Raw genomic sequence first — 26,551 nt, 5'->3', positions numbered from 1 at the left:
AATTTTTTCTCTGCTTCTCGCCCACATTTATTTATAGGTGAATGCATTGTACACACAGCCAAGCTTATATATAGAATGCCTCCGTATTAGCATGGAAAACAGCCGAACATCTCCAGCATCAAACTTCATTTTTCAGAACCTGTTAAATCAGTTCAACCCCGGATGTCACCCAAGCTCTATCTTCTAGTATAAATTTAAAAGCTGTCCTTTCAGAAGTGAAAACAAAACCAAAAATAAACACAAAGCTAAATGAACTTGCATCTCTTCTGTATTTCTAAGACTAATGCCGCTTATCATTTGCATGCATGCTTATGTTTAGCAGTAGGCCTGCTGCAGGTTCTAATTATAGTGTAAGGGTCTGATCCAACTCCCACTGAATGAGTGGCAAAAATCCAACTGATTTCATGGAAGGTGAAATATGTACTAAAACTGGCGCAGGACAAACACAACCAAACCCCCCTTAGATGAGAATCTGGAGCCTCCTAGATGCCTGCCAAGGAAGGCGCTGACATAATTTATGTCAGGGCATCCACGATGTCTTTGATAGAACTTCATAATTCATATTTTTGAAAATTAGCCCTCTATCAGCAGGAGCCATACTTAAAGGTTCCTGTCAAAGAGAGAATTTTTAAGCACAGCCTGACATTAAAATCTTATCAACTCACTTGAAATTAAGTCAATGAAAAATTAAAGCTAATTTCTAATAAGCTTATGTTACATTCATAGGCTAAAGGACACTTGTCAAACCCAGAGAGTAAGCACACCTTTTCATATGGAAAAGATTTTCACTTTTCAAAGCTGAGGCCAGAGGAGAGACTAAGCTGCCAGATGAGAGACTAAACTGCATCATTTTAGACTGACTCTTAACATTTCTAGCTTTTTCTGCCTGTTTAAAGCTAATGTAAGGATACAGAATAATCACAGAAATAAATTATTAATTTAAAAATCTGGGATAAGACTGCCAAAAGTGATAAGTGCAAAATATGGTTTAGATAATGGGATTAGACATCTAGAAAATGCATGTTTAATAGGAAATTACTATTGCTCCATTCTGGTATTTTAGGCTTGGTATTACAAACCAAGGGAGCGTGAGAGAGCACGACTGAAAAGCACGACAGAGCCAACCCCCAGCATTACGGATTGGAACACACTGCAGATCTGCTCTGCTGTGAACCCGTAGGTACATCAAAATCGGTCCTCAATTTTCTCTGGTTTTAAAGGCGTGCAGAAAACTCAGCTACCAATTATAGGAGTGTGTGCTTGGAGATCTATTAATGGCAACGGAATTATTTTGGCTTCAAACTAGTTCAGCTGGGGACAGGATCCGGCTTTAAAACTGTACACTAAATACTGCTGGAAAAGTCAAATTAATATAAACAAAATGTATTTTATGGGAAACTACATAGAAGGTTTTTTTTTTTTGGTCTTGAAAGATCACCTTCATGCAGAGAACTCAGAAAAAGTGAAGTTAAAAATACTTTAGAGCTCACCGTCAAAGTGGTCACTGTTCCTTTAAAATTCAAAAAGGCCTTCCCTTGAGTAAAGCCTTATCAGTTTTACTGAATTAATGTGTCCACAGGAGGGAAGAAACATGTTTCTGTGTTTGAGTGACAGCGCAGATGTCACTTGCAGCCTGCAAATGCAGAGGCTCATTCCTCAGAGCTCCCCTTATCTGTGACCAGCTGACGCTCCTGACCCCATAAGCCCCCTCGTACAATCGTAGGTGCAAATCCCTACAACCTGAGCTTACCACAGCCACTGTGCAGTGCTCCTGGACACGATAACAGACAATTAGGGTTTATGTTGTTGGCAAAGTATGGAGGTTATCGAAGATGTAAAGGACAGCGAAAGATATATTCCCCTTTTGTGTATGTTGCAGCTGCTCTTAGGAGACAAGAGCGAAGCCTGAAGGGGAAAATACCGACATGGTAACGCGATGGATCTTCCTCTGCCACCGTATTTAATGTTCATACCATCCAGATCAATTAAGGGAAACCCATGAGGAGTTCCTTTATAATTTACAATGGGATGCACACTTCTTTACCTTCCATCCCACACCTACAACATTGCCACATTTCCCCACGCATTCTGGGGATGCTGACCCCTCCTGAATAAACTTAGGTGTTGGGTGATCAGAAAAGCATCAGCTCAGCAGTTCAGTGGGATAACTGAGATAGCATCAGGATGACAGCTCTCCACAGAAACCAGACAGCGATACGAAACAGGAAAGACACAACCCAGGCTCAGATAAGACAGCATCACAGATTAAAGGAATTGAGATAAACAGGTTTTTAAGTGACCCCAACATTTACGGGAGCAGAACATATCCCCCCGCAGACTGCTTCCGACTTAATCCCACTCTAATATCTCAAAGGTTAACAAAACACATGCTGCCACAATTAACTTGAAGCACATCGACTTATTTCAGGGAAGAAATGAGCTTGCTGTGAGCATTAGCCAGGCCTGAGGCTTTCCCTTCTGTAACGTGTGACGGATTGAGACATGGGAGGTGGTACGGCGTGAACCAGCACAAAGCTACACAGTGTGAATTGGTTTTGGAATCCATCAGAATGCCATTTGTGGTAAGGATCAGATCAGATGTCATGGGAAAGTCTTCACTCAGAGGTGGTCAGGTGCTGGCACTGCTGCCCAGAGCTGTGGGTGTCCCATCCCTGTGGTGCCTGAGGCCATGGATGGGACCTGGGCATCCCCCTGAGCTGGGGGGGTGAGGGGTCTCTTCCAACCCAATCATGCTGTGATTCTATGATCCTATGATCAATCCACTGCCAGCCACTAGCTGTTTAAGTAAGAGGAGCCTGGTTGAGATTTATGACCCTACTGCTGCTACTGAGCACTCTGGAAAGCACTGAGACCAGACTCACGCCTGCCTCCCTGCTACCTGTTTGCTTCAAAGGACTCCCAGGAAATGCTCTGCCATGCAGCTTTCCTGCACTTCCACCCTCTCTGAGGATTTAGAGTGTGTGAGATCTCTAATTAACCAAATGCAATTAGCACTGAAGCACTCCGTTTTCAAGCATCTTCATTTTAACCTGAATGTACACAAAATAGCACCTCTCCTGCAAATGACTGGTAGCTTTAAGGTATGTGTGCACACATACACACAGCTGCAAGCACAAAAGGAGTATCTATCTAAAATGCATGGCAGATCTGGAGTGGAGAGACCCTTATTAATCTTTAGAAAGCAATCACTCCCATCAGTCAAGACTTGATCCTGCTGGGGGCTACACTTCTCCTCTTTAACCTAGTGATAGACACGTACAAATCTTCTTTTGATTTCAAGGGAAGTATTTATATTCACTATGTTAAGCATGTGAAAGCTGGAAATCTCCCTCACTGCAAGGCTACAGCATCTGACATCCCCTTCCTGGGCAGTAAAAGTCAGCTCTGCACTGTATCAGCAGCTGCAGATCTGAATTTGGCCAACGCTTGAACAAGTTTCACTTCACCTGCACCACACAAGAGCATCTTCCCATGTGTGTGGTTTCGGTGCTGTTAGTACAGGTGCTACACTTTCCATGCTGTCTACAAGGCTCTCTGTGATACAGTGTGCCTGGCTTGGGGTTTTCAGCAATACCGACACGGTGCAAGCAGCTTCAGGCCTGATCCATCTCAGAGTCTAACTTCTGCCTTCAGCTGTGCACGTGCAATTAATTCCCCATTGAATTTAATGGCCAATCTACATGCATGTGTAAGCAGCTTACTGCCAGTGTGCTTATTTTGGTGCTGAGCTGATCTGCACAGCTTTGTAACATCCTGGATGGGACATGGCAATCTCTTCATCATCTTCCAATCTGCCAGGTGTTCTCTGCTCCCAAAACTAGCTTTACTGGGCTGTTAAAACACAGAAGAGTAGGAGAGCAATGCCCTGAATAATAGACTCTGGATGAGTGGCAGTCATAACAGCAGACAAGGGTGGCAGACTGCTATTAATTTATGTTGTATGTTACTCTTTTTATTCCTTTTTTTTTCTTCTTTTTCCAGACTTCCTCTATGCTCCAACCATCTATCAGTCTCCCAAGGTTTCTACCAGTAACATCTTGAAAACTACTTTAAAGAAAATGGGCTCAATCTTCTCCTTGATCTACACGCAGAACACCGACATCAAGGCAGGGAGTCCCACATGTGGGATGAACATACAGAATATGCTGTTTCAGATGAAGTTTTGTGGCCATTAGGATCAGAAAGCCATGTGAATTCTCTGTCTGTGTGAGTGGGTAGGAAAACCTTCAGATGTTCCATGATGCTGAACTTTTCTGATCTTTTTCAGGCCATGCCTAATTAGTACCAAACTCCGAAAGCACAAATTTAAGCCTGAATTATTTATCACATCATATTTATAAAATATACTGCAAAACACATCATGGGCCAGTTCACAACAACTAGAAATAAGATTAATCTTTTACCAATGCCACACTCCTTAATATGAAAATATAATTATCTAGCTGAAGAGTTTCTGAAATTACATACTTTCAAAGTAGCACGAGCAGAATTTATCCTTGTGTCTCGTGCTAAGCCAAGTGGAAAAAACATTGAATGCAGAATTGGCAAAACACATGTAGGCTCTGTCTGTCTATCAGCATTTCCAGTGCACACCTTACACGGTTCTGTCAACATCTCAGCTCCAACCTGGTCTCAAATGCTAATGTAATATTTTCCTCACAGAAACGTGATGCTGAAGAAGGGAGCTCCAGAACTGCAGGGACACACTGAAGGTTAAAGTGTTTCATTTGCAGCAAGTGGCCAGCGAGTTAATACACAGTCACCTCACCCAGTACAGAAACCAAAAGAGGGGCCCGTCACAGAACTCATTCTTACCTTTAGTTGGAGTAATTAGTAACTGCACTTGAAGTACAATTACAGATATGCACGTGCTGTGAGTGTGGAGTATATGTTCCAAATGCCTTGAGAAAAAGCCACAACTTCAGTCTGCAAAGTGTATCTGCACTTTCCTCTGAAATGCTACATACATAAAGATGTGCAATAAACCCATACACTAAATAAATAAATATATATTAATTCTCTCTACTTTTCAAAACCATTTTTGCCCCTCTAAGAAACTCACAGTGACTACAGGAAAACCTATCAACTGTTTTTCTGGTGGTTATAAATAAAGCACAGTACAGTTTTAAAGCCTGACAGATGGATGTGATGGCAAAGAGGCTCAAGGAATGATGAATGCAGTTCATGAGTGAAGAACACAAGCTGGGGTGGGCTGTAGTGAGCTTACAGAACGTATTTTGTAGTGGGCAGAAAGCCCTTTCCAGGGATGCATGCTCACCATCTTTGAAAAGTAACTTTGTCGTAAAAGAAATTCATATTTTTGCATTTTATTTAATTCTACAAGGATGTTTTTCATTGTAAAGTAAAAGCTTAATTTCGTTCCTTTTGCCTCATGCTTCTAAGAGCTGGGCTGTACAGTGAGTGATGATCTGTCCATCAGAAATGGAGGACGTGAATTAGTCTAAGGCATAACTGAAGATGTGAGGTAACAGCATTCCTGCTGCTGGCTGCCTGAGCCTGCCTTGCTCCATACATTCTTCCAACTTGTGTTTGTTTGAAAAACAACTGAATTTTCCAAATGAATGCTGTTAATACCAATGCATTTTTGACTAGCAGTGCTGCTGGTGGCTCTGCAGATATAGGCAAGAATATAAGCTTATTTCCCTCTAGGGACTCTCCAGAGAGCTAGGGGGAGATTAACTCGTATTTTAGGCAGCTAAGTGTGAAATATTGGTTGGACCAATAACTTGTTCCCCTCTGCTGTTTATGTCAGCTGTCAAAAGCTAGCAAAGATCAGGATGGAGTCAAGTGCAGGGCTGCTCGTACTGAGCTCTCCTACCTGGACTTTCAGACTTCACTCAAGATTTCTCTCTGCCTCTGCGTAATCAAGAGAACTCTTTATCAAACCAGCATTAATCCGCTCTCCATCGCTACCATTTTGTGCAACAGGAAGCATGGGAAAAAGGCATAAAGACAACAGTTTGTGACAAACTGGTTTGTATGATGGAGCAGCTGCAGTGACTCTCAGCATCCAGACGGCACCTATCTGCATCTCGCGTACAACGGCCACAGGATTCATTATGGCACCGAAACCCCTGTGGAAAAGGTCATTCAAGGAGAAAAACACTGCAGGATTTCCATACAATCTGCATCCCTCCCGAGCATTCTCGTTACAGAAGGCTAACATCTGGCTCCAGGTTTGGAGCCATCTTCAACTAATTTGAATACAAATTTAATAAATGCTGATTTCTGTCACCATCACGAGTGATTTAAATACGGGTAAATTCAGCTGAGCTTGTCTCAGCCTATTACCTAAGAGTTTGCAGTCAGAAATTCAGCGCTATGACTGATGCATTAGCAATAAACAAAGAAACAAACAAACAGAAATATTCCCAAGTTTTATAGAGTTGCTCATTTTACCTGTCCAGCCAGCAAGGCAGCAGCAGTAACCGGTGACGGGATCGCACCCATCTGCGTGGTTACAGTCACAACGTTCACTGCAATTAAGACCATATGTTCCATCCTTCCAAAAATATAAATAAAAAAAAGTCTCTCAGTAATCAGTTTTTTTGCTGTAAAATGTGCAAAATCATCTATCATGTCCCTCTTAATGCTGAGTCGCATCTTTTAAATTAACATACAGAGAAAATAGAAACAACTCAGTGCCTGAAATTTCTACAGAGAACCAAACGAGGAATCACTTTAAAAAATGATGCTCCAGAAAATGCAGATAACGCTGCAATAGCTCTGATAAAATATAGTGCAAAAGGTAATACATCGATTACTCAAACCACAATCTGTCATTTATACATGATTTCCTACAGATATCCACAGACAAAATGAGATACTGAGCCTGTGTGATTAGCAGAGCTATGTGGACTATGGTTTAAAAGGGGATGTGCGACCATCCTGGTTACACTTACAGGGCATGGCTGGTCACAGTAGTCCCCCTGCCAGCCAGGGGAGCACAGACAGAAGCCATCAGCTGGCCTGCAGGCTGCTCCATTTGTGCAGTAACATGTCTGGTTACAGTTAAAACCCCAACTTCCACTTGAACATGGAATAGAGCAATCCACTCCTTGCCATCCTGCAGAAAGTTTGGAGAGAAAAAGATTTAGGCATGTTTGCACAGAAAAAGTAATATTTCTTTACATAACAAGATTTAAAACTCTCTGCAAAGGTGTCATGCATGTTTTCCAGGCAGATCTAGTGCCTTTTTCCTGCTCAGCACAGAAAAAAGAGACAAGAAAGGTGCCTTGTGAACTGCAGCTCTTTGATTCTAGGCGCTGGTTTCCTCCTGATCTTAGGGTAAATCAAGACACCAACCATGGGGTCAAAGATTGGCCCTTTGATTATGACCTCCCAGCTTCCTCTGCCAACATCCATAGGTGGAGAAGGGCAGTGAAGATATCTCTATGTGGCTGTTTGCCAGGTGGCTGTGTCTGATATCTCTTCAGGAACTGCTCAGGCAGCAAGAGAGCACAGCAACGTCTGCTGGAGACTTGCTGAATGCAAGTCACTTGCCATTCGATGCTGTTTGTTTCTTTCTTACCTCGTATTTTTTTTGAGAAGGCTCTTTAATATAAAGAGGCTATTACACACACACACACACACACACACACACACACACACACAAAAAGACCAAGACCATCATTTCTAACCATTAAGACTCAAGTCTTAACGACCAACCCCACAATGGCTTTCATTACACTGCAGCTGCATGTAATGGAGTTGAGCAGTAACTCATGGTTTATACGCCCTCATTAAATGGGGCTCTACAGTGATTCATTAATTCATGTTTGAAATGCCAGGTTTTACTGCTGTTTGCCTCACTTCTGTTTTAGGGCTTATGTGTGCTATACAGGATAGTTCATGTCGGTGTGCTGGGGGAAGACACCACTGCACATGGAACATCAGAGATACCACGTTCCGGAGCGTGCAAGATCTCCTAAGTGGAAATATGGGTCACTACCAAGCACGTATAGGAATTATGGACATATACGTGGTACAAAAATTGGTGATTCTTGCAATCTCCAGAACAGACAAGACTTCATGTTTTCCCAGACAAAGGACAGCGATGTCCTCAGCCCCACGCTGGGCAGAGGTCACCTGCACATGGGTGAGCCGTCACCATGACCAGAGGATGGCAACCAGCCGGGTGCAGCCCACTGACAGTTCACTGGGCTGAAGGAAGGGCAGGCAGGAGGCTGTTCCTTCTCAAAAAAATCACACTGCAAAACCCCTGTTCGGTGATTGCTTCACATTTCCTTTAGAAAGAAGCTGTGTCCTTGCAGGCACACTTCATTCTGGGGTCTGCTCCTGCAGCACTGCAGTTAAGCCTGGCCCTCATTCAGGGCAGAGACAAAACATACAGTCAGGCCCTTGTTGAGTTTTGTTCCTGGGGCAGGGCTCTGAATTACCAACAGGCACAAATAAATAGCGGAGTTACTGACTGCACAGCTGTGCCACGTTAGAAGGGGAGAAGCACTGATGCCAAATTGTAGGAGACTGTTAAATGTGAATTTTGTTTACCTTCTTTGCAAATGCACAGACCATCGACGGGGGAACACGCACCATCATTTTTGCAATTACAAACTGATGAGCAATTGGTACCATAGGTTCCTGCCATGCAGGTAATGGTGCAGTCATCTCCCTGCAAACCAGAAAAAACAGAGTCAGCTAAAGAAATCTGAATTCAGGAAATTCCCATCTCTGCACAGGGAGGCTTTCTCTTCCGAAACAGTGAGCAGAGTGTTATGAGTTGATTGCTGAATCTTCAGCACTTTCAGCAGTCACTGCGGCTTCCCGTGATTATGATGCAATTAGTGCTTTGATTGACTTGGAGGAAAGGGACAAGTTTCTGGCGTTCATTCAGCAGGAGGTGTGTAAGTTACAAAAACAAACCTCCTAGAACAGATGTTGGATCATTAAGCAAAACATCACTTAAGAAACACTAATCACAAAATATACAGTCTGAAACCATGCAAAGATTGTTCTGCATTTCCTGGAAAATATATTCTAAGAACATGGCTGTTTAAAAGCTAAAGGATCTGCTGCGTGCTCATCTTCCACAGCCTGGCAGAGAGGAAAACTCACATGGCACGTGGATGAGACCTTTGTGGTGCATAGCTGGTATGTACATCTGTTTTTGGCTAATTTGCATGAGATGGTGACACTGGGAAGAATGCTGAACAAGGTGTGATGCACATGTCAGAGAGAGGAAGCACGCAGAGCAAAAGATAAAATCAGTCTCTGTCCCATTTCTGCTTTAGGTGTGAGGCAAGGAAGGAAAAGGAGGATAAAAACTTACATGTTACAGAAATATAGAAAATGTCATCAGTAAATTACGGCTGTATGTACTGATTACCTCCTGTGGCTGAAAGCAGAGGTACATTTCTTTACCAATGTCATTCATCTGATGGAACACGGGAGTTAAAATGTGATATGACCCCTTCAGACCTGAATATATATACAGAAAATATACACTGAGTCCCATCGTCTGGCCAACAAATGTTAGCATATGTAAGGTATTTTTACTCCACTTTCTTCAGTTTGTAGTCTTGACTTCCACAGCACAAATGAGCTCCTATATTTATTTCTCCAGTGAGTTAAAGTGTAATAATTTAGTCTTATGTCAGAGAGAGCTACCCTGCTCCAAAGTTAAATAGTAACTACATTGCAGAGTGTGACCTATATCATAGCTCAAGGGAAAAAATACTGGTCAAAATGTATTTTTTGCAGGTGAGAGGCTTCGCTGTGTGATAGGAACATCCATTTTTCAGGAGATAAAAGCGCAAAATGTCAGCTTCCCTATGCCATGGCAAGTACCTCCAGCACCCGTACATCACAGCACCAGACACTGAGATGTTAACAGGAAATAGCAGCAGATTTCTGAGCACCACAAACCCATGTGCTTGTTGCAGCAGCTCTGTGTGGCACCAGTAGACTCTTCCTATTTTATACTAAAAACTTCGCTTTAGGGAGAAGTAAATGAAATGGTTAAAATATGGACTGCTCAGAAGTAAATCCTGCGAGCCCCTGATTCTTGAGTGAAAGCAATGTTTGTAAAAGATGCTGTCTTTGACCTTGGTGGAGTAAAACAAGTTCCCCTGGAAAGGACTGGCTCTAAAAGGTGCCGTCTTGACAGCCAGAAAATCTGAAGCACGCTGCCCCTCATTACCCTGCCAGCATGCCTACAGAATGAGCTACAGGAACCCAGCGCGAGCGGGATGGCAGAGGGGCATTCAGCCTCCACGCCTAATCAATCCTAAGCCTTTCTCCTATGTGTGACAATTAGACAGCCAATTAGTGCCACTTAGAAAGCTGTATCTTGTGCGAATGGAACTCCCAACTCATTTCATGTACAGCACAGGACTGCTGGCACTGCTGTAATTTCTATGACAACTGACCCTACCTGGATTTGAACTAGTGATCTAGGAGTAAAAGAAAATGTCTTTGAAAAGGAAAGCAGCTCAGAGTGGTGTGGAATGAACACATTCCTTTGGGAGCCAGATTGACTGAGACAGCAGATCCGAGCCATGGGAGGCACAGAACCAGGGCTTCCAGGTGGCCAGTGGGTTCTGTGGGTGTCCCAGCATGGTGCAGGCAGGAACATCCTGGCCATGGGCATGGCAGGTTCCCCTGTTTCTGTACACTTACTCTGCACAGAGGATGTGCAGACAGGTGAGACAAGTCATCCATGCAGGAGGAACGGTTCCGTATACAGGATAAGCATCGGGATGTTTCTTCCCAACTCAAAACACATCTAAGTTTTGGCACCTACTTTAATGCACTGTACTTTATGGACTACCTGAGGCTGGTCATTCTGGCTGGCCACCCTATGCCCTCAAACCTTGCAAACAAACCTTAACGGACAACATAACTGGCTTAATGAGATTGCTGTCTTTAGGCTCGACAAGTGAGACCTTCAGAACTGTCTGAGTGACAACTGCCAAACATACTTAACTTCTTAATTACATAAGAGGAAAATGCACTTGAACTATAGCACTGGCTCTAAGATTTTATTAATTATAAATGCACACCCTGTTATTAACATTTTGAACTTGATTTGGGAGAATGACCTATGAAATTAAATGCATTCAGGTACCGTTAAAGATATGTAAATTCCACCTCCCTCTCACCACCTGCCCAAGTGAATAATGCTGCAGTATCTGTCTATCCAGCTGTTAATGAGTTATATATTCCATTAAAGTGATTTTAAACGTTGTGCACTGAATCTTCAGTCTTGCAATATGGTACTTTATATTTCTATCCTATTTAGTAAAATTAATCAACAGCTGTGCTTCTTAAGTTGATTATTCGTTTTTTTTCTATTAAGATTGGGAGGTTAATGAGAGCAGTGAAATGTCTGGATGTGGTATACATGATAGCAAGGAGAAGCTAATTCAATCAAACATATACCCCTGAAAATGTTAAGGCTATATTAAGAAATCCAGCTATAAATAACTTGATATTTCACATCTCTATTTTCCAAGTCAGAATGATCCATATGGACATCACAGACTTTCAACAGTGCTTCATTTCTTTCAGCATTTTTCCTTATCACGTCCAGTTTATCAAAATACATCCCTGATATATATGTATATATATATATACCTCCAGTATATTACCTCCTGATTTCAGTGGCCAAATAAGACTCAATTTGAGGAAAAATTCCCATTTACTGGGTGCTGCATCAGGGCCATTTCTAGGAAATGCCCCCCTCCTTGTGTTGAGCAGCATACTCCTACCCTCTTCTTAGCATCCAAACCCATTGGATGGCATCTCAGCTCAACCAAAGACAAAGTATCCCTTACCTCCACACAATTGCTCGGAAGTTAATAGGAGTGAGCCTTTCCCTGTTGGAAATCCATATATGATGGGGGTACCCTAACCTGGCAAAGATACAAGTGGGGATCCGTGGTCCCAGGGACCCTAAAAACACAGCTTTAAATCAAAATGAATGGCACCAATAATGTAACTAATGCCACCTCTGTGACCTTTCATAGCTTTAAGTACTTCAGAAATATTAACAAATTGATGCTGAAACTAAATGACAAACTTTTGTGGTATCAGGAGAGGTTTGGGCATACAATTCTTGTTATTGTTAATTCTCCCCTATGCATTGAGGGTTAGGTCCAAGGAACCAAACTCCATTAATAACACAGTCTGCCAGCTCACATCCATCAGCATCAAATATTAATAGACTCATGAGGCCCAGAGCATACATCTTTCCAGATGGCAGTCAATAATATGTCTTGTTTCTGTTCAGGCAGAGGTGAAGATTTTCTTCCTCAGAAATTATTATTGTACAGTATTAGTGGAGCTTAAAGACACACTGCTGCCTTAGGTGTTGGCTGTGTTAACAAGCCCTGGCCACTTCAGAAAGTGTTTCCACTGGATTAATGTTGCCCTAACAACATTACCAGTAAGGATCAGATTGCTTGTTTCTGTTAGACACACACTCCTGCTGCAAACAATGGCCAATTATCTTTAAAATTCTTTTCTGTTCCTCAATAACAAGGCTTGTATGTACTCCTGTACATTTTGGATCGGGCCTTTAAAGCCTTGAAATGCATTATAAAAGGAAAAGGATGGAATTTCAGACTGTAAGAGGAGTTAATAATCCAGCAGTGGTCAACAGCACCCAGCAAAGCCTGCAGCCATGCCTGGTCCCTCTGAAAGTCTGACTCTCTAAGGACATTAAATTAAGAATTTCAGAAGTAGTGCAATCTACAGGAATAAATTTGCCTTGGAGGGCTAAAAGCTGGTTCCACTGAAGTCAGAGGCAAAACAGAAAATCAATTTTTCAAGGCCTCTGCAATGCAGAAGACTAACAGGACTGCTATTGAACTTGGCGTCAAGTTTGCATGATAAAGACCTCTGCGACAGGTTGGGCTGAGTGCTCTTAAAGTTTAATCTGTGGAGGTGCTGCAAACTCTCGGCACCTCTGCAGAATATTAGAGGGGGCTGGCAACAGCAAAAGGCAACACTGGAACTTCTGGTAAACTGGAAAGGGACTCCAGCTGGTCCGAGGTTTTACTGTGGTATCTGACCTGCTCTTCCCTTGCCTTGCTCTGTGCCAGGTGAATTAGCACTGCCACCTGCAGCAGGGCGAGCTCAGCGCTTGCAGCTCGCAGTGATGGAATGGAATGGGGACGGGCACAGCTGTATGTATGCGCCCGTAAACAGATCAGAGAGAAAAACAAGGCAGGTGCTGTTTGTACCTGATGTCTGTGTGTCCTGATAAGCTGATCTGTATGGACTTAGTACCTGAAAGCACATATTTGTATGTACACATGGAACGTGGCACACCAGTGTGCTGGTACAGCATCTGTGCACCGGTGCAGGTCACAGATACACTTCTGTATATTTACTTATTTAATTGTGACATTTACCATTAACCCAACATAACTCCACAAACATTCCCTCAAGGTAAACATATGGTATCCAGCAGCACAAACTGGCAGAACAAACTAATTTCCCTAATGGTGTTCCAGTGCAAATTAAACGTGTTCGTCATAAGTGTACCAGCAGCAGTAGGAAACTTTGTACTTTTACTGGTCTTCTCCTCTACCCTCAGCTCAAGCAATTTATTCGTGACCTTACTACAGAGCATCTTTGGTTTTCAGACATAATGATGTCCTCTGGCAGAATTCCTTTCCCCTGTGGGTGTCACTAATTACTCCCTGCAGATGCTATTATTGGTGGTAACGATATAATGCAGCAAAAAGTTTGGGGAGGGATCTTGTGCCCAGAACAAGTCAGGCTTTCAGTTTGCAGGTAATCAGTGTTACTAAGAACTGACAAATGTTCCTTTGCCCATTTCATAACATTATGTGATGTAGCGGCTCTAGAATCTGATACACATCTAAAATGGCACAATGAAACCACTGATGACCTTATTCAGTCTCCTTTTCCATTCTCCCCTTTCGTGGAAGAAGACAGAGCAAAGCAGAAAGGGAAGGAGCTTTTCTTGTGTTTAAAAAGTGACATTTTAAGTCCCAAGCTCACGACTCACCCAAAGACCCTCTGCAGTCCTGAATGCTGAAGTCCTAAATTAAGTCATTAAATATTTCCAATAGTCAACAGCAAAACTTTTCCCAATCTGCACTTTGGTGGCATCCCAGCCCTCTCTGGATTCCATAGGACTTGGGACACGTCAGGAGGGCGAAGCACAGCTACCTTTGGCTGTGGGAAGAACTTATGGGTTCTCTTCCCAAAATCTTCCAGTGATTTACAAACATTTCTACACATGGATGTCAGCATTTTATTTCACCTCGGAATTTGTGCTAATATGGTAATGAACACAGTAAATTTCACAGTAAATGCCAAGTTTAAAATTAGTCATACTGATAATAATTCTTAAATTTGGTGTTTGATCAGAAGTATCCAGTGAAACATGCACACGAGAAATGCTGGTCATATAGATCAGTGACTAAGAGTATTGTAAACGTTTTATTCGACAGTATTAAAAAGATGAATAAAATAAAATGCATTTTCAATCTTGCTAAAGAGTATACAGAGAGCTGACATGCACACGTGCACAAATCCAGCAGATCTGAATCTGAGGTGCCAACTTCATTTCACTGCTTGTGGCCAAAGCCTTTGTTATGCAGCAGGGGCTGTGAGGGGAGCACAGATTACCTCAAAGGCACTTGTGATTTGTTACTTTCCAATTTTTTTGTACAAAATATGGCTGAATTTGGTGGATTCCCATTTTGCAAACCCAAGAGTGTGTGCCATGGGTTCGATTCTGCCACAGGCTGCTACTGGCATAATACATATTACTGCCTCAGTAAAAAAAACCTGAGCCAGATTCTCTTTTCTGGGCTCCTAAGCCAGGTGTTCCTCCACTGTGGTTCCTATGTTTTCCATTGCACAGCCCCAAAATTGAGCCAAGGTACAATAACAGTATACTTGGGTTATTTCTGCTTCAAAAATAAAGATTACTCAACCTAGTCTTCCCAGCTGTGTGGGTTTCTGTGAAACAGCTGCTATCCCACTGCCCAGAAGGAACCTCCCACCACACAGAGCAGGACTTGGGAAGCCTTGGGATACAGCTTAGAAAAGGCTTTGAGTGGGATTTGGCCACCTGAGGAATAATTTGTACCTATCGAGACTGGAGAACTTGTGCAGCCTTTCAGCACGGGCACCATGTCTGCATGTGCAGAACTGCAAAGCATCACGGAGTCACAGAATCACTCAGGTTGGAAAAGAACACTAAGAATACCAAGTCCAACCACTGACCATCCCCATCGCACCCTTCCAGGCGTAAGAGAGCTTTTCCCTGCATGATCCACATGCAGCAAACCCCCACGAAAAAACTATCAGGCTGTGTGTGGGCTGGGTCTCATCTTTTGAGGTGGAGGGTGTGCAGAACCCTGCTGCCCACCTCCTCCAGCATCTCAGCTCCCCAAGCTTGTAAAGCTTGTATATCCAAAAGGAACCATGCCCTGCACAGCAAAACTGCTGGAACACAGCAGTACTCTGTAAGAACAAAGGCAGCAAATCCCACTTTCATGAGGGTTTGGGCTTTTTTTTTTTTTTTGGTTCCATGAAATGAAGTAAAAACAAACAGAAATAAAGCTTTCATTAAAAAAAATGGATTTTTTCATACTAAACAGCAAGCCTGAGCTGGATTTCTGTCAGTGAGCACTGTAATCCCCCTCAGCACAAGGGAACAGTTTTCTAGTTTGCATTAAATATATGCCCAATATCAGCCAGTTATCTGCAATTAAAATAATCCATTCCTGCTATTCAAGCCACCTAAATATGGGCATTAAAATAAGAAAAAGACTTCAATAAAGAAGCAGGAAGACCCCCACTCTGTAAATCAGTGTAACACTTGCTGGCAAAAAGAAATGGAGACTAACTTTACAGCACTTGAGTATCTGCCTGGCTCAGTACTTAGACCTTAACTGCAGAGCACTTCAGTGGCAGGGAGGCAATGAATGCAGCCTCATATAATTAAATGTATTCACAAGGAAAGTAGTGTGGAGAGTAAAAAAGATGATCATCAACCTCTGAACAAGATTTTTTAATACAGTCAGCACTTTTCACCTAATAAAATATCACAAAACACATTTATCCGCGAGGGACCTCTCCAAAAATAGAAGATTGGATTTAGACTGGGTGAAACAACTCCTACATCATTTCCTTGGGACATTTCGCCTGGTGAGGCGGTGATACACCTGAGAGGACAGCCTCCCCCAGGCAGTCAGTAATGGAGTACAAGCAATAGAGCCACGCAGAGGACAAAAAACACAGCAGAGGCTAAATCAGATGGGTGCGCAGAGCTCGGGCAGCCCCAGCAGCTGGCTGCGTGAGGGCAAGGTGCTAAAACAACTCCTAATTCTGTTCACAGAAGAGCTGTGGAGATTGTTTATGGAAAAGATATTTCAGGGAGAAATGAAAACATCTATAATACATGGGTTTAGATTGAGTTAATAGGAAGGTATATTATCAAGGCAGGTCAGTCATGTCTGTATCGGGAGGATTACTACTATACATTATGGGGCCAGCTGGATAACCAGGTCCTGTGATAGTTAAAGCAATTTAAATCTGGAATAGGTCCATTTTAGATTTATTCAGGTGAGGCAGGATATTTTAAACTCAGCTCTGGGGAAGTCATATGGAATCAAACATCTGCAGGGCTCATTGCTGCTACCATAATCAACTTTAATCAGCTGCATCATCTAAAATGATCCAAAAAACATGGGCATATCATCAAATGTCCCAAAAGGTAAAATGACCCAGGCATAATGTGGATTATTTCAAGTTGGTGGAAAATATTTAAATGCATGAGAAACATATACTAGATGTGCTCTTCAAGATGTACTCCACAAACTACTTGTGTCCAAGCCGTGGGACAGAACCAGACCTTCACCACTACAGCTAAAGACAGAAAAAAAGCTGTTTTCTTCTGCTTTTTCAGATGGAGAAACTTGGAGTTAGCATTATGGAAAAGGAAAAGGGACAACCCTGACCTGATGCTGCCCCTGCCCGTGCCAGAACCACTCTGGGGGCACAGAGACCTTTGAGCTATGACCATCCTTCACCAGATGTGGCTGCATAGTTACAAATTATGTGGGAGTAAGAAAAAGGAAACTGCTCTGGCTATTCCATTTTCTGTCTCTCTACCTGTTTAGGACAGATCCTGCTAGAGAACGACAACAGCTCATTTGGCCCTGTTCAGCAAAGGAGCCACAACAAGGTAGCTCAGATCCCATCATATCACCAGTTAAGGCCAACCATCTGACAAGATTCTGACATGCTAAGTGCAGTTCCATCATTTTCTTTCCCACATGTGGGCAGAATAGATCAGTTTGGAGGCTGATCTGACCAGACAGTGGGCAACTAAGCCATTTCAAAATATGGAGAAGCACTTCAGAGCAGTTCAGAACTGGCTAATTCTGCACCAGTTGTTTTCTGGGAGTACCCTTGTCTGGAAATCAGAGATGGTTCCTGATCTGTCTGAGCGGCATTGTCCAAGATCTGTCCTGTACAATGACTGTGGCCTCCTGGCATTTTTGCATTAGTCAGTTTGGCTCTGGCTGACAAGTCTGAACAACTCTGCAGAAAGGACATTAGCAAAAACAGGGAATAAAAGGTATCATTTATACTTTCAGCTTATATGACATCCTCTGGCAAGAAGATCCACAGTTTAATTATAAATACAAAGGAGAAAAATTATGTTTATTTGTTTGCTTCAAACCACTGCCTGGTTTTAATTGGGAAGTTTCTTATATTGTTATAAATGGCAAACAGGCATTCCTTCTTCCTCCTCCCTGTGATGTAAGGGACCTCTCACATAGCTACCCTTGGTGACCCCTTTTCTAAGCAAAATCATCCCACTCTCTTATTCTCATTTTATGGGAGCCATTTCACAATTTAATTACACATTCTGTGAAAAGCACTATCTTTGTCTTTAAACCTGCTGTGCAATCATTTAATTGCTTGCCCCTTGTTCCCGTGTTATTAGAAATAGTAAATAATCATTCCTTGTTCGTGTTCTATGCACCGTCACAGTTCCATAGATCTCTATCACATCGCTCCTCAGCCATCTGTTTTCTGAGCCCAGCTCTAGTTTATCGAGTCACTCTTTGTATAGAAGCTATTCCATATAAAAGATGATCTTTGTCACCATTTGCTCCTTCCATTATATCCTCCATAAGCAGTAATCAGACAAGCTGTAAGCAGTAATTTGACATTTAGATACATTATAGATTTATACAATAGCACAAAAATGTTTTTTCTCTCCTGTTTTGTTCTCTTCCCCGTCATTCTAACTATTCTGCCTGGTGCTCTGGGTTGGTTGGTTTGTTGACTGGTGATGAGCACTCATTTGAGTTTTTCAGAAAACCATCCGCTGTGGTTACCTGATCTTTTTCCATGAGTGGTAGTAATTAAATTAGATTTTCACTTTTTGGGTACTTATTTAAAGTTATTTCCCCCTTGTCTATTACTTTGTCTTTTTGAACACCAACTTTCACCTAACCCAGTCATTCAATAGCATGCATCTATTCTGCAAATCTGCCATTAGTGTTTGGCTATGCCAACAATTCAGCACTACATACAAACTTTCTTTTAGCATTCTTCTATAGCTGTACTATAATAATGTCTAAGCACAGTCTTACATCTAAACTCCCCTCCCATGCTGCCTGCACCGATCACTATGGCCACTAGCTGAGACCTGCATCTTTCTGCAGCAGAAGCTGCCAAAGTTCAGCACATCAGTGCATGCCCGAGCTCCTGTCCTTGCAGACTGAAAGGATCGAATCCAGGAGGTGTTAAATGTGCTGCGTGCAGCAGCTATCCTCAGCTGCTCTCTTGCTAAGGGCACTGAACTGACAGAAGCAGTGCTGTGGGTGGTGAACATGGGCTGATGATGCTGACACCCACAGCTGACATGGGCTCTGAGCTGCATCATCCACATGTGGAAGGACTAAAGCAAAAAAAGGAAACCATCTACATAGGTGGAAAAGATGCTTTATGGCATGAAATGAATAATGCTTCATGTCAGCTTTAAGCTAATTAGGTTTGTGATACAGCTTTTGAAAAGCTGGTAAATAACCTGGCAATCACAGACAAGCAGATGAACAGATGTCCTCTTCACATTTTCACACATTTCCTAAAACCAAAAACCAAAAGCAAGAGGCCAGTATCTGTTAGAAGTTCAGTTGCTCTTTGGCATAAAAAGCACACCCGGATTTCCCACTTACACATGTCTCATCTTAAAGGATAAAACTTCACTCATTCTTTTGCAGTGTAGATAGACAGAAAATAAAATGCAAAGCAAACCAGTGACTTAAATCCTATACTTAGGTGGCTTTAATAAAGTTCGTTTGCAATTTGAACTACCAAGAGAATCAGCTACCAGCATTTCTATGCATAGATCCACAGATAGTGTGGATAAGGCTATACACATTTATAAGCTTAATAGATGGATAGAGACACTGCTATTGGCAGGCAGTTTATTCCTCTGCAAAATTCAGATCAAATGACTCAGTCTGAACAGGATACTGAGCTCCAGTGACAATGAATGAGGCTACAGAAACAGAAATGCAATTTGACACAGACACATTGCCAATTAAGGATAAAATACAGGAAATATGTCAGCTAATAACAAAGACAGAGACATTTCAGGTTTCTACGTGAAGCTGCTTCCTTTGGACCCACTTATGAAAACTTTGGAATTATTCAGGTAAATAAAACTGCAGCAGAGACCAGAAGTAAAAGTAAATATAAGAAGAAAGTGGAAGAGACCTGGGACTTGTTTACAGTTCTTATCAAATTATACATACGGTGTGTAACTGAATCAGTTCTCATTAGCAGAGGCAGTCACTGAGACAAATTCCACTCTTGTATATCTGGGACAATCCTATTGGAACTAGCAGTGTTGTTCAGGTAAACCTGGGCTGACAAAGGAGAATTTGAGCTTTCACAGACAATTTCTGGAGCTTACACACTGATAAGAGAGAGTAAGCAAAATGAAATAGAAGTAGTTCATAGAATGATCTCAAAAGAATCCACTGATTTCAAAGAAAGGGATGCAGTTTCCACAACTGAGGGAGACCCACTGTGCCTTGTGCACCCTGTGACCTTGCTAAATACACCAGTACAATAGGTCAGCACACAACAGATGCCCTGAAGTGCAAGAAGACCCCTCCCTATGGCTCATGCAGCCAGCTGCTCACATGAGTGCTGTCAGGGTTTAGGAAAACAGGCTCCTGAACACTGTGGCTGCCACTGCTCCAGCAGAAATGTCTAATTGGTCAATAGGAGCTCCGGGGGGAGAGCGCCAACAAGCCTAATAGACAGCAAGCACCTGTTTCATTGATACAAAAATCAATAGGGGAGCGGCTTATTCTGAAAGCCTGGGAATACACAGGAGGTCTCCCCATAATGACCTTCCCTGTTGGGTTCTGAATGTAGGATATCTTCTCCTACAGCAGAGCCAGAAGAATCCATTTGTGAGCTGCTATTGAAATACTGGGTTTAGCCCACCAGCTCCATCGCACTGCGGTGCTGCTCATTGTTTCCTAGCCTACATGAAGCAGGGCCATCTTAGAGGCAGACTGACTTTCCAGAAAGGCACCTGCCATTGCACAAAGAAGCAGTACAATCTGGGTTGAATGCAGTGCTTATGAAGGGTGCCACTGTGAAATCTCAAAGTACCCGCACTTTGCCCCTTAGAAAAAGTCCTGTGGGGGATTTTGAAATGGATCCTGCAGTCATGCCACCAAGCCTGACCTGAAGCAGTGGTTTGTGAAGGTAAAATGGTAAAATGGCTCAGAGTGCCAGCGAATTTGCCAGTCACTGCTGATAGAAATGGGGTTTGTGATGTACATACTTATCCACAGGGAGCTGGATTGAGACCAAAGTCATTTCATGCAAGCCGCTGCACAGCCAAGAGAAGATAATTTTCAATCTGTACTGACCTGGCCTGGATCAGACCTTGTACCCTAGGGATGCAAAACTCTATAGCCTGAATTTATTCCTTGTGATCTACAAAAATAAAAGTACAGCTGTTTTATGGACACAAATATATACTGCTGTATGCATAAACAGGTGGGACAGTTCAGTTATCATCAGTGAAAAGGGGTACACAACAACTCACATAGGTGAGTACAAGTGATCCCTAACCATCTCTATTTATGTGAGAAGGAACCAAAACACAGGGCACGTGATGTTTTGATGTATGCTAATAAACTCAGAGCTTCCAGCTGCAGCACAGCTGATAGAGAAAAACCTTCCATTCAACTAGATCGTGAGAGTTCTTCCATTTCAAGAAAAAAATTTCCAGCTCACCCTTAATTAGGCTGAATGAAGCAGAAGTGTTTTTTTGCTGCCTGCTTTAGATCTGCTACTTGTTCCACATCCACTTGTGAAGTTTTTCGTAAGCTCAAAATTTATCAGATGAGTTTTCAGACTTATCTTCATCTAGAAGCCACCAAGGAAATGCACTTTGCAAAGAGAATACATTCCAAAAGACCAGAACCAAGAAAGGGAGTTCCAGCACGCAGCCATAGTCAGTGCAGGGGATTTGACTGTTATTGTGACTTGTATTTCCACAGTTAATAGCATTTTTGTCTTTAGCCACTTTTCAAGCACCACATAAATATCATTTTTAACTCGACCCAACACAGTTTTCCAGGGCACAGTTACATCCTCCATTTTATAACAGAATTTGATGTTTTACCCTGCCTTAATATTCAGTCTTTGCTCAGGCAAATTCCATTCCTTCTTAGGGAATATGATGCATGGTACCTTTACGCAGGGAGGGGATTGTGTTGATTTGGTGTCCATGAGCTCACCTGAGCAGTCTTTGCTAGCTAATGTGTCATAGGGGACCTGACAGAGACAGGTTACTGCAGCGGGATAGGAAAAGCCAGAGGCCTAAGCACATACATCTATGGAAAACAAGGCTTTTTTTAGTTCTGCTTCATGTAGGAAAACTTGTGTTGTTTTCATTATTGATTACTAATTATCTCACTCCAAATTACCACCCACGCTCAAACCCACCTGCACAGTATGGATGCCTTCTCCTATACCCACTGCCACTACAACTAGCTATTCTCAATGGCAGTGAAACATTGGATTATGAATAAAATAGGAAACCAGAAGAAGAAAATGCATCTTCCTTGTACGAATAGGTAATTCATGAAATGAGACTGGGCAAACTGTTTTTGTTGCCTGTGATACTCCGGCTAATTGGACAACTGCTGTGCCACAAAACCTTTTCCCCTCCTACAGCAAGTAAAATTTATACTGGTGATTGGTAACAAGAACATCTTGATAAAATGGCTGGATTTATTTTATACCTATAAATGAAAAGGGCTCTTAACAAAGGGGGGTAACTGATATGCTCAGTAAATCAAGGATAAAAGGATGCAGGCTCCATTGAAGATTTTTTCCCCTCGTCTTTTCTTTTGAAACCTTTTTGATGAGGTGCCCTGTTGCTCAGCAATGAGCTTCCGCTGAAGCACATTTGGAATTATCTCAAAGAGAAACAGATCATTTAAATGAGTTAAAGCCCCCAAAACAGATTCACTATCTCTAACCTTAGGTTCACTTCTTTATGTTAAGAATTTAGTGAAATTTATAAAATAACTTTATTATTGAACCAGTGACTTGCAAGAGAAAGAAGCCTCATTCATTTTTCCTGCTTCTTTCTGAAGTGGTGAAGGATGATACATTTAAAATAAAGATGAAAGCAAATATGTAGAAGAGAGGGAATATTCTGATAAAGTTGTTTTTATCACCTTGAGTGTTTAGAAAACAGCCACAGCCATTGATTCTTTAAATTCCTTCAGACCTACCTGAGATTTTGGTCCTTCAGGGAAAATTCAGCTGAAGATAAGATAAGGTGCTCCATTCTATGTATTCTTTATTCTTTTTTTTATTATTATTCTTTTAGGCAACAGAGAGAATTTTAAAGGTGCAGGACCAGAGAGCAGGTTAATTTTTTTTTTTTTAATATAGAAGGACAGACTGTTTCTTCTCTCCTGTATGCTTTTTTCAAGGAACAAGAGATGTCCCAGAAGGAAACCAGTCATGGTCATGGCTGGAATACTCAACAGACTGTACCTTTAAGCTCCCTATGACCTCCATAGGTAAAACAAAATTATAATCTTCCTCATGTCTACAGCAAGGTAAATTGGTCAGTTTACTCACTGGGCAGGCATGGGGCAAAATTAGACTGCTCTGATACTGCATGTATTTGTACTGATGGAGAGATTACCTCTTAGAAAGTTGGCCATGCATTTGAATGGGTTTGTAGCAATACAATATACACTTATTTTTACTGAATATTTGAGCAATTGTTCATGATTAAGTTACAGAAGACAACTCAGTCCAATATGCAGGCGTGCACGTGGGAAGTAATTTGTACTCCTGTGGCAGAGAAAATATTACACTGAGGAACTCTGGCACATAGGCAAAGTTTGTATTTATAGACTCAAATTAAGCCTGTGTTTCAGTCTTTGAGTGTACAGATTCTCACTGAGCTCAGCGAGGATATATATACATTAGCACTTACATAAGGATACATTTGAAAGGCAATTTTGATGCAATGTCAACAAAAGATGCAAATGACAAGAGATGTACAGAGCTGGGATTCATCTTGGGAAGTTTTAAGAATCCAAGTGACATTCCAAAAGCTGAAAAATCTAGTAAGAGTTTCTCTCTCCTGCAGTTTCCACTCCTTCCTGCACTGTGAGATACAGGAATCAGCTTTCATGGGATCTACCAGTATAGCCAAGGAATAGAAAAATGTCAGAATGAATTCTTTCATTTTGGTGATGAAGTGCTAGTAGCTTTGCTTGCCAGCATGTGAGGTTCAATAAAAGCAGACAGGTCTTCAAAAACTAGCAGCATAAATAGATGAACTCTTTAAAGTAATACAAGTTCTGTCACCTAGGTGTGAAATATAGACCTAAGTGCCCATCAAAGTAAAGCTGACCACACATTCCACAGATAAGTGTTAAAGTTTTCTTAGTATCCCAAGCTGAGAAATTTTTTACTACATATCTTCTTGCTACAATAGACAGAATGAAAGTATCTGAAGTTAAACACATTTTTCAAAGGAAGAAAACAAAGCATCCATAAAGAAACAAAGGCATATCATGGAACGAGGTCTCTAGATAGCTCCTGTTCTCAAGAAAGCTGCAATTAGCTGTGCAATGGAGAGGGTGAATCCAGATGTATTTCAATAGCACCTATAATGATTTCAGAAGCTAGAAAGCTGATAGGTATGTGCAGGGGGTTGGTTGTGAGACAGGAGGTCAGGATTCCTGTGGTTTCCTGTCATTCTTAATTCATACTCTCTGGCCTTCTTCAACACATTTATTGAATTACGGGAATAAAATTCAATGAATCAAAAACAAAAGAAGAGAGGACAGGCCAAATCCTGATTTCTTTTGCATTCTTACAGTACAACAGAAATCAGTGGACTTGTAAAAGAGCATCTGAGATCGGAATTTGGAAGGAGGGGGATGTGCAAGTTAGCGTTACTCCTCTCACCGCCCCCATAATTGCATCCCAGGAATTTATTGCAAGGAGTGACTGTTTGCGTGTGGGAGAGAGGATCCAATTTCCACCTGTCCAGAATTTCCCTCTCTGCTTTTTAAGGGTAATCTTTGAGTTGTCCCTGTGCGTGCTTCATCAGATTCCTTTTTGCCACAAATGAGACGGCAGCAGAATGGCTTTTCAAAACCACTTTTCAGAAAAGCATTACTGGCAATTCATCACACGAGTACTAAGAGGAAATCCTCAAATGTTTAAAAAATACAAGTTTCAGGGAAGTGCTCTATTGGCCCTATTGGTATTCTTGGCATGATGATTCCCTGCAATCACATTAATTAAACAGACACAACCCCTTAACCTCCTGGTACAAGTGAGATGCAGTAAGCACAGTCTTTACAGCAGCATGGGCTCTTTTGCCAGGGCATAAGGGGAGTAGCTCCGAGTGTGCTCTAGGCTTTTGGGAAAGATTTTGTTGCATCTCCTTTGCTCCTGTTATCTTAGTTTCATTGTCATGTAGGCTGCCTCCAAGAACTATGTTTTTTTGGCTGAAATAGTGGAAATCACTCTAATTTCTCAGTTTCTTCTTCAGACAAAACTACATGTGGTGTCTGCAGTTAAAATACTGCACTTCCCCAGTGTGATAGTACACCCAGTTCCACAGTTACAACAGTGCAATTCCCTCATTTGAGCATAGTCTCATACAAATAACCTGTACAGACACTCAGTAACACCTCTACACCAGTGTAGTTTGTTTTTGGAGCTAGGTACGTACAAGTTTGGATGGCGAGTCTGACCCAACATATTCATTTAAAAAAAAAAAAGAAGACATAAAAGGTTTTGAGATTCTATCCAAAACTGCAAGCTCACCAATACTTAGCTTTGGCATTTGAATTTTTGGAAATGTCAAAGCTAATAAATAATGTATTATTTTCTGAGCTACAATGTACTTTTTCATTTTAAAACTTGAATCTGCTTAGCTTCCAAAAAATTAGGTGCTCAGCACACGTACATTTCAACCTATGGGATGGCTGCCTTTTCACTTAATACATTTAATAAAGGTGACCAGATGCTTTGTGTTTTTCATGGCTTGTTCTGCATCCCAACAAAATGTCCCTGTTTTGGCTGTGATCGCAGATGATTCATTCTGAAACCCAGCCCAGCTGCCCTGACACAACGGAGGCAGGGCACTGTTAAAAGACAAGCCATCTGTGCAAGACAAGTGGGCTGGAGGAGTGCTTTGTCAGGAGGAGACTGTAATTTCTTGGTCACTGTCTTTTCTAGCCATCCAGTAACCCCGAAGTCCTATGGGTCCAATCCCTATGCCTTTGCAATTCTATTTTGCAGTTGCATCCTACATTCCATTATGCCCTCTTCCTTCTCTCTTAGTAAAAAACACATCACCCTGCTCGACTATATAAGCTCCCGTGTTTCTATGAAATGTAAGATGCTGATCTCACTATATGCTTTCCAAACATATGTCAAGATTTCTGACCCTGTAGCTGCACTGGCCAAGCTTCCTGCTTTAAAAAGCAAGAGGGACTCATTTAGGGCTTTTCTGAATAATTAGCTCGGCCCAGTTCTGCATTAGCATCGCTCTATTGTCAGTGCTGCCAGAAGAGACATCCTGCATTCAAGAACAGACACTGCATTTGCTTGCAGGCTAGCTGAATTCAAGGGCAAAATTCTACCCGCAGGCAGAGCTCCCCACTGCCTCAGCAAGACGCAGGCATACATACTTGAAGGCAAAGCCCAGTGTTGAGCATGGCACTTCAAGCTGGAGTGGGTGCTGACCCACGGCACCTTTCTCACCCTCCCTGTGCCAGTCAGCAGTGCTGATGCCTTTCCCTGCCCATGCAGCAGAGCAGTGCAGCACAACGTGGCCGTTGCAGGGCAGGAAGGAAAGGTTCCTGTCAACTCTTCTTTACAGCCTGTGTTCCCTAGCATTTGAAAGAACTATTGCAACTCAAGTCATCTGGCATGCATACAAATGACAAATATGCTT

At 42.1% G+C, this 26,551-nt stretch overlaps 1 protein-coding gene across 7 annotated transcripts in view; it reads right to left on the bottom strand.

Annotated features, from left to right (window-relative positions):
• Positions 1–26,551, bottom strand: part of MEGF11 (multiple EGF like domains 11) — a 193,223-nt gene that overhangs the window by 42,645 nt on the left and 124,027 nt on the right. For all 7 annotated transcript variants that reach the window (XR_006169805.1, XM_042823968.1, XM_042823963.1 and 4 more), the window contains exons 11-13: positions 8,554–8,674; positions 6,945–7,108; positions 6,442–6,544 (exon numbers count right to left, since the gene is read on the bottom strand). Coding sequence is in view for 6 of the 7 variants with exons in the window: in XM_042823968.1 (XP_042679902.1) it covers positions 6,442–6,544; positions 6,945–7,108; positions 8,554–8,674 (388 nt within the window). In the remaining variant the exon portion in view is untranslated. The remainder of the gene's footprint in view (positions 1–6,441; positions 6,545–6,944; positions 7,109–8,553; positions 8,675–26,551) is intronic.

Source organism: Centrocercus urophasianus, unplaced genomic scaffold (assembly GCF_019232065.1).
Source record: "Centrocercus urophasianus isolate 14NV4802_14NV808 unplaced genomic scaffold, USGS_Curo_1.0 seq_23, whole genome shotgun sequence".
Classification (NCBI taxonomy): domain Eukaryota; kingdom Metazoa; phylum Chordata; class Aves; order Galliformes; family Phasianidae; genus Centrocercus; species Centrocercus urophasianus.
This window is presented reverse-complemented; position numbering and strand designations above follow the sequence as displayed.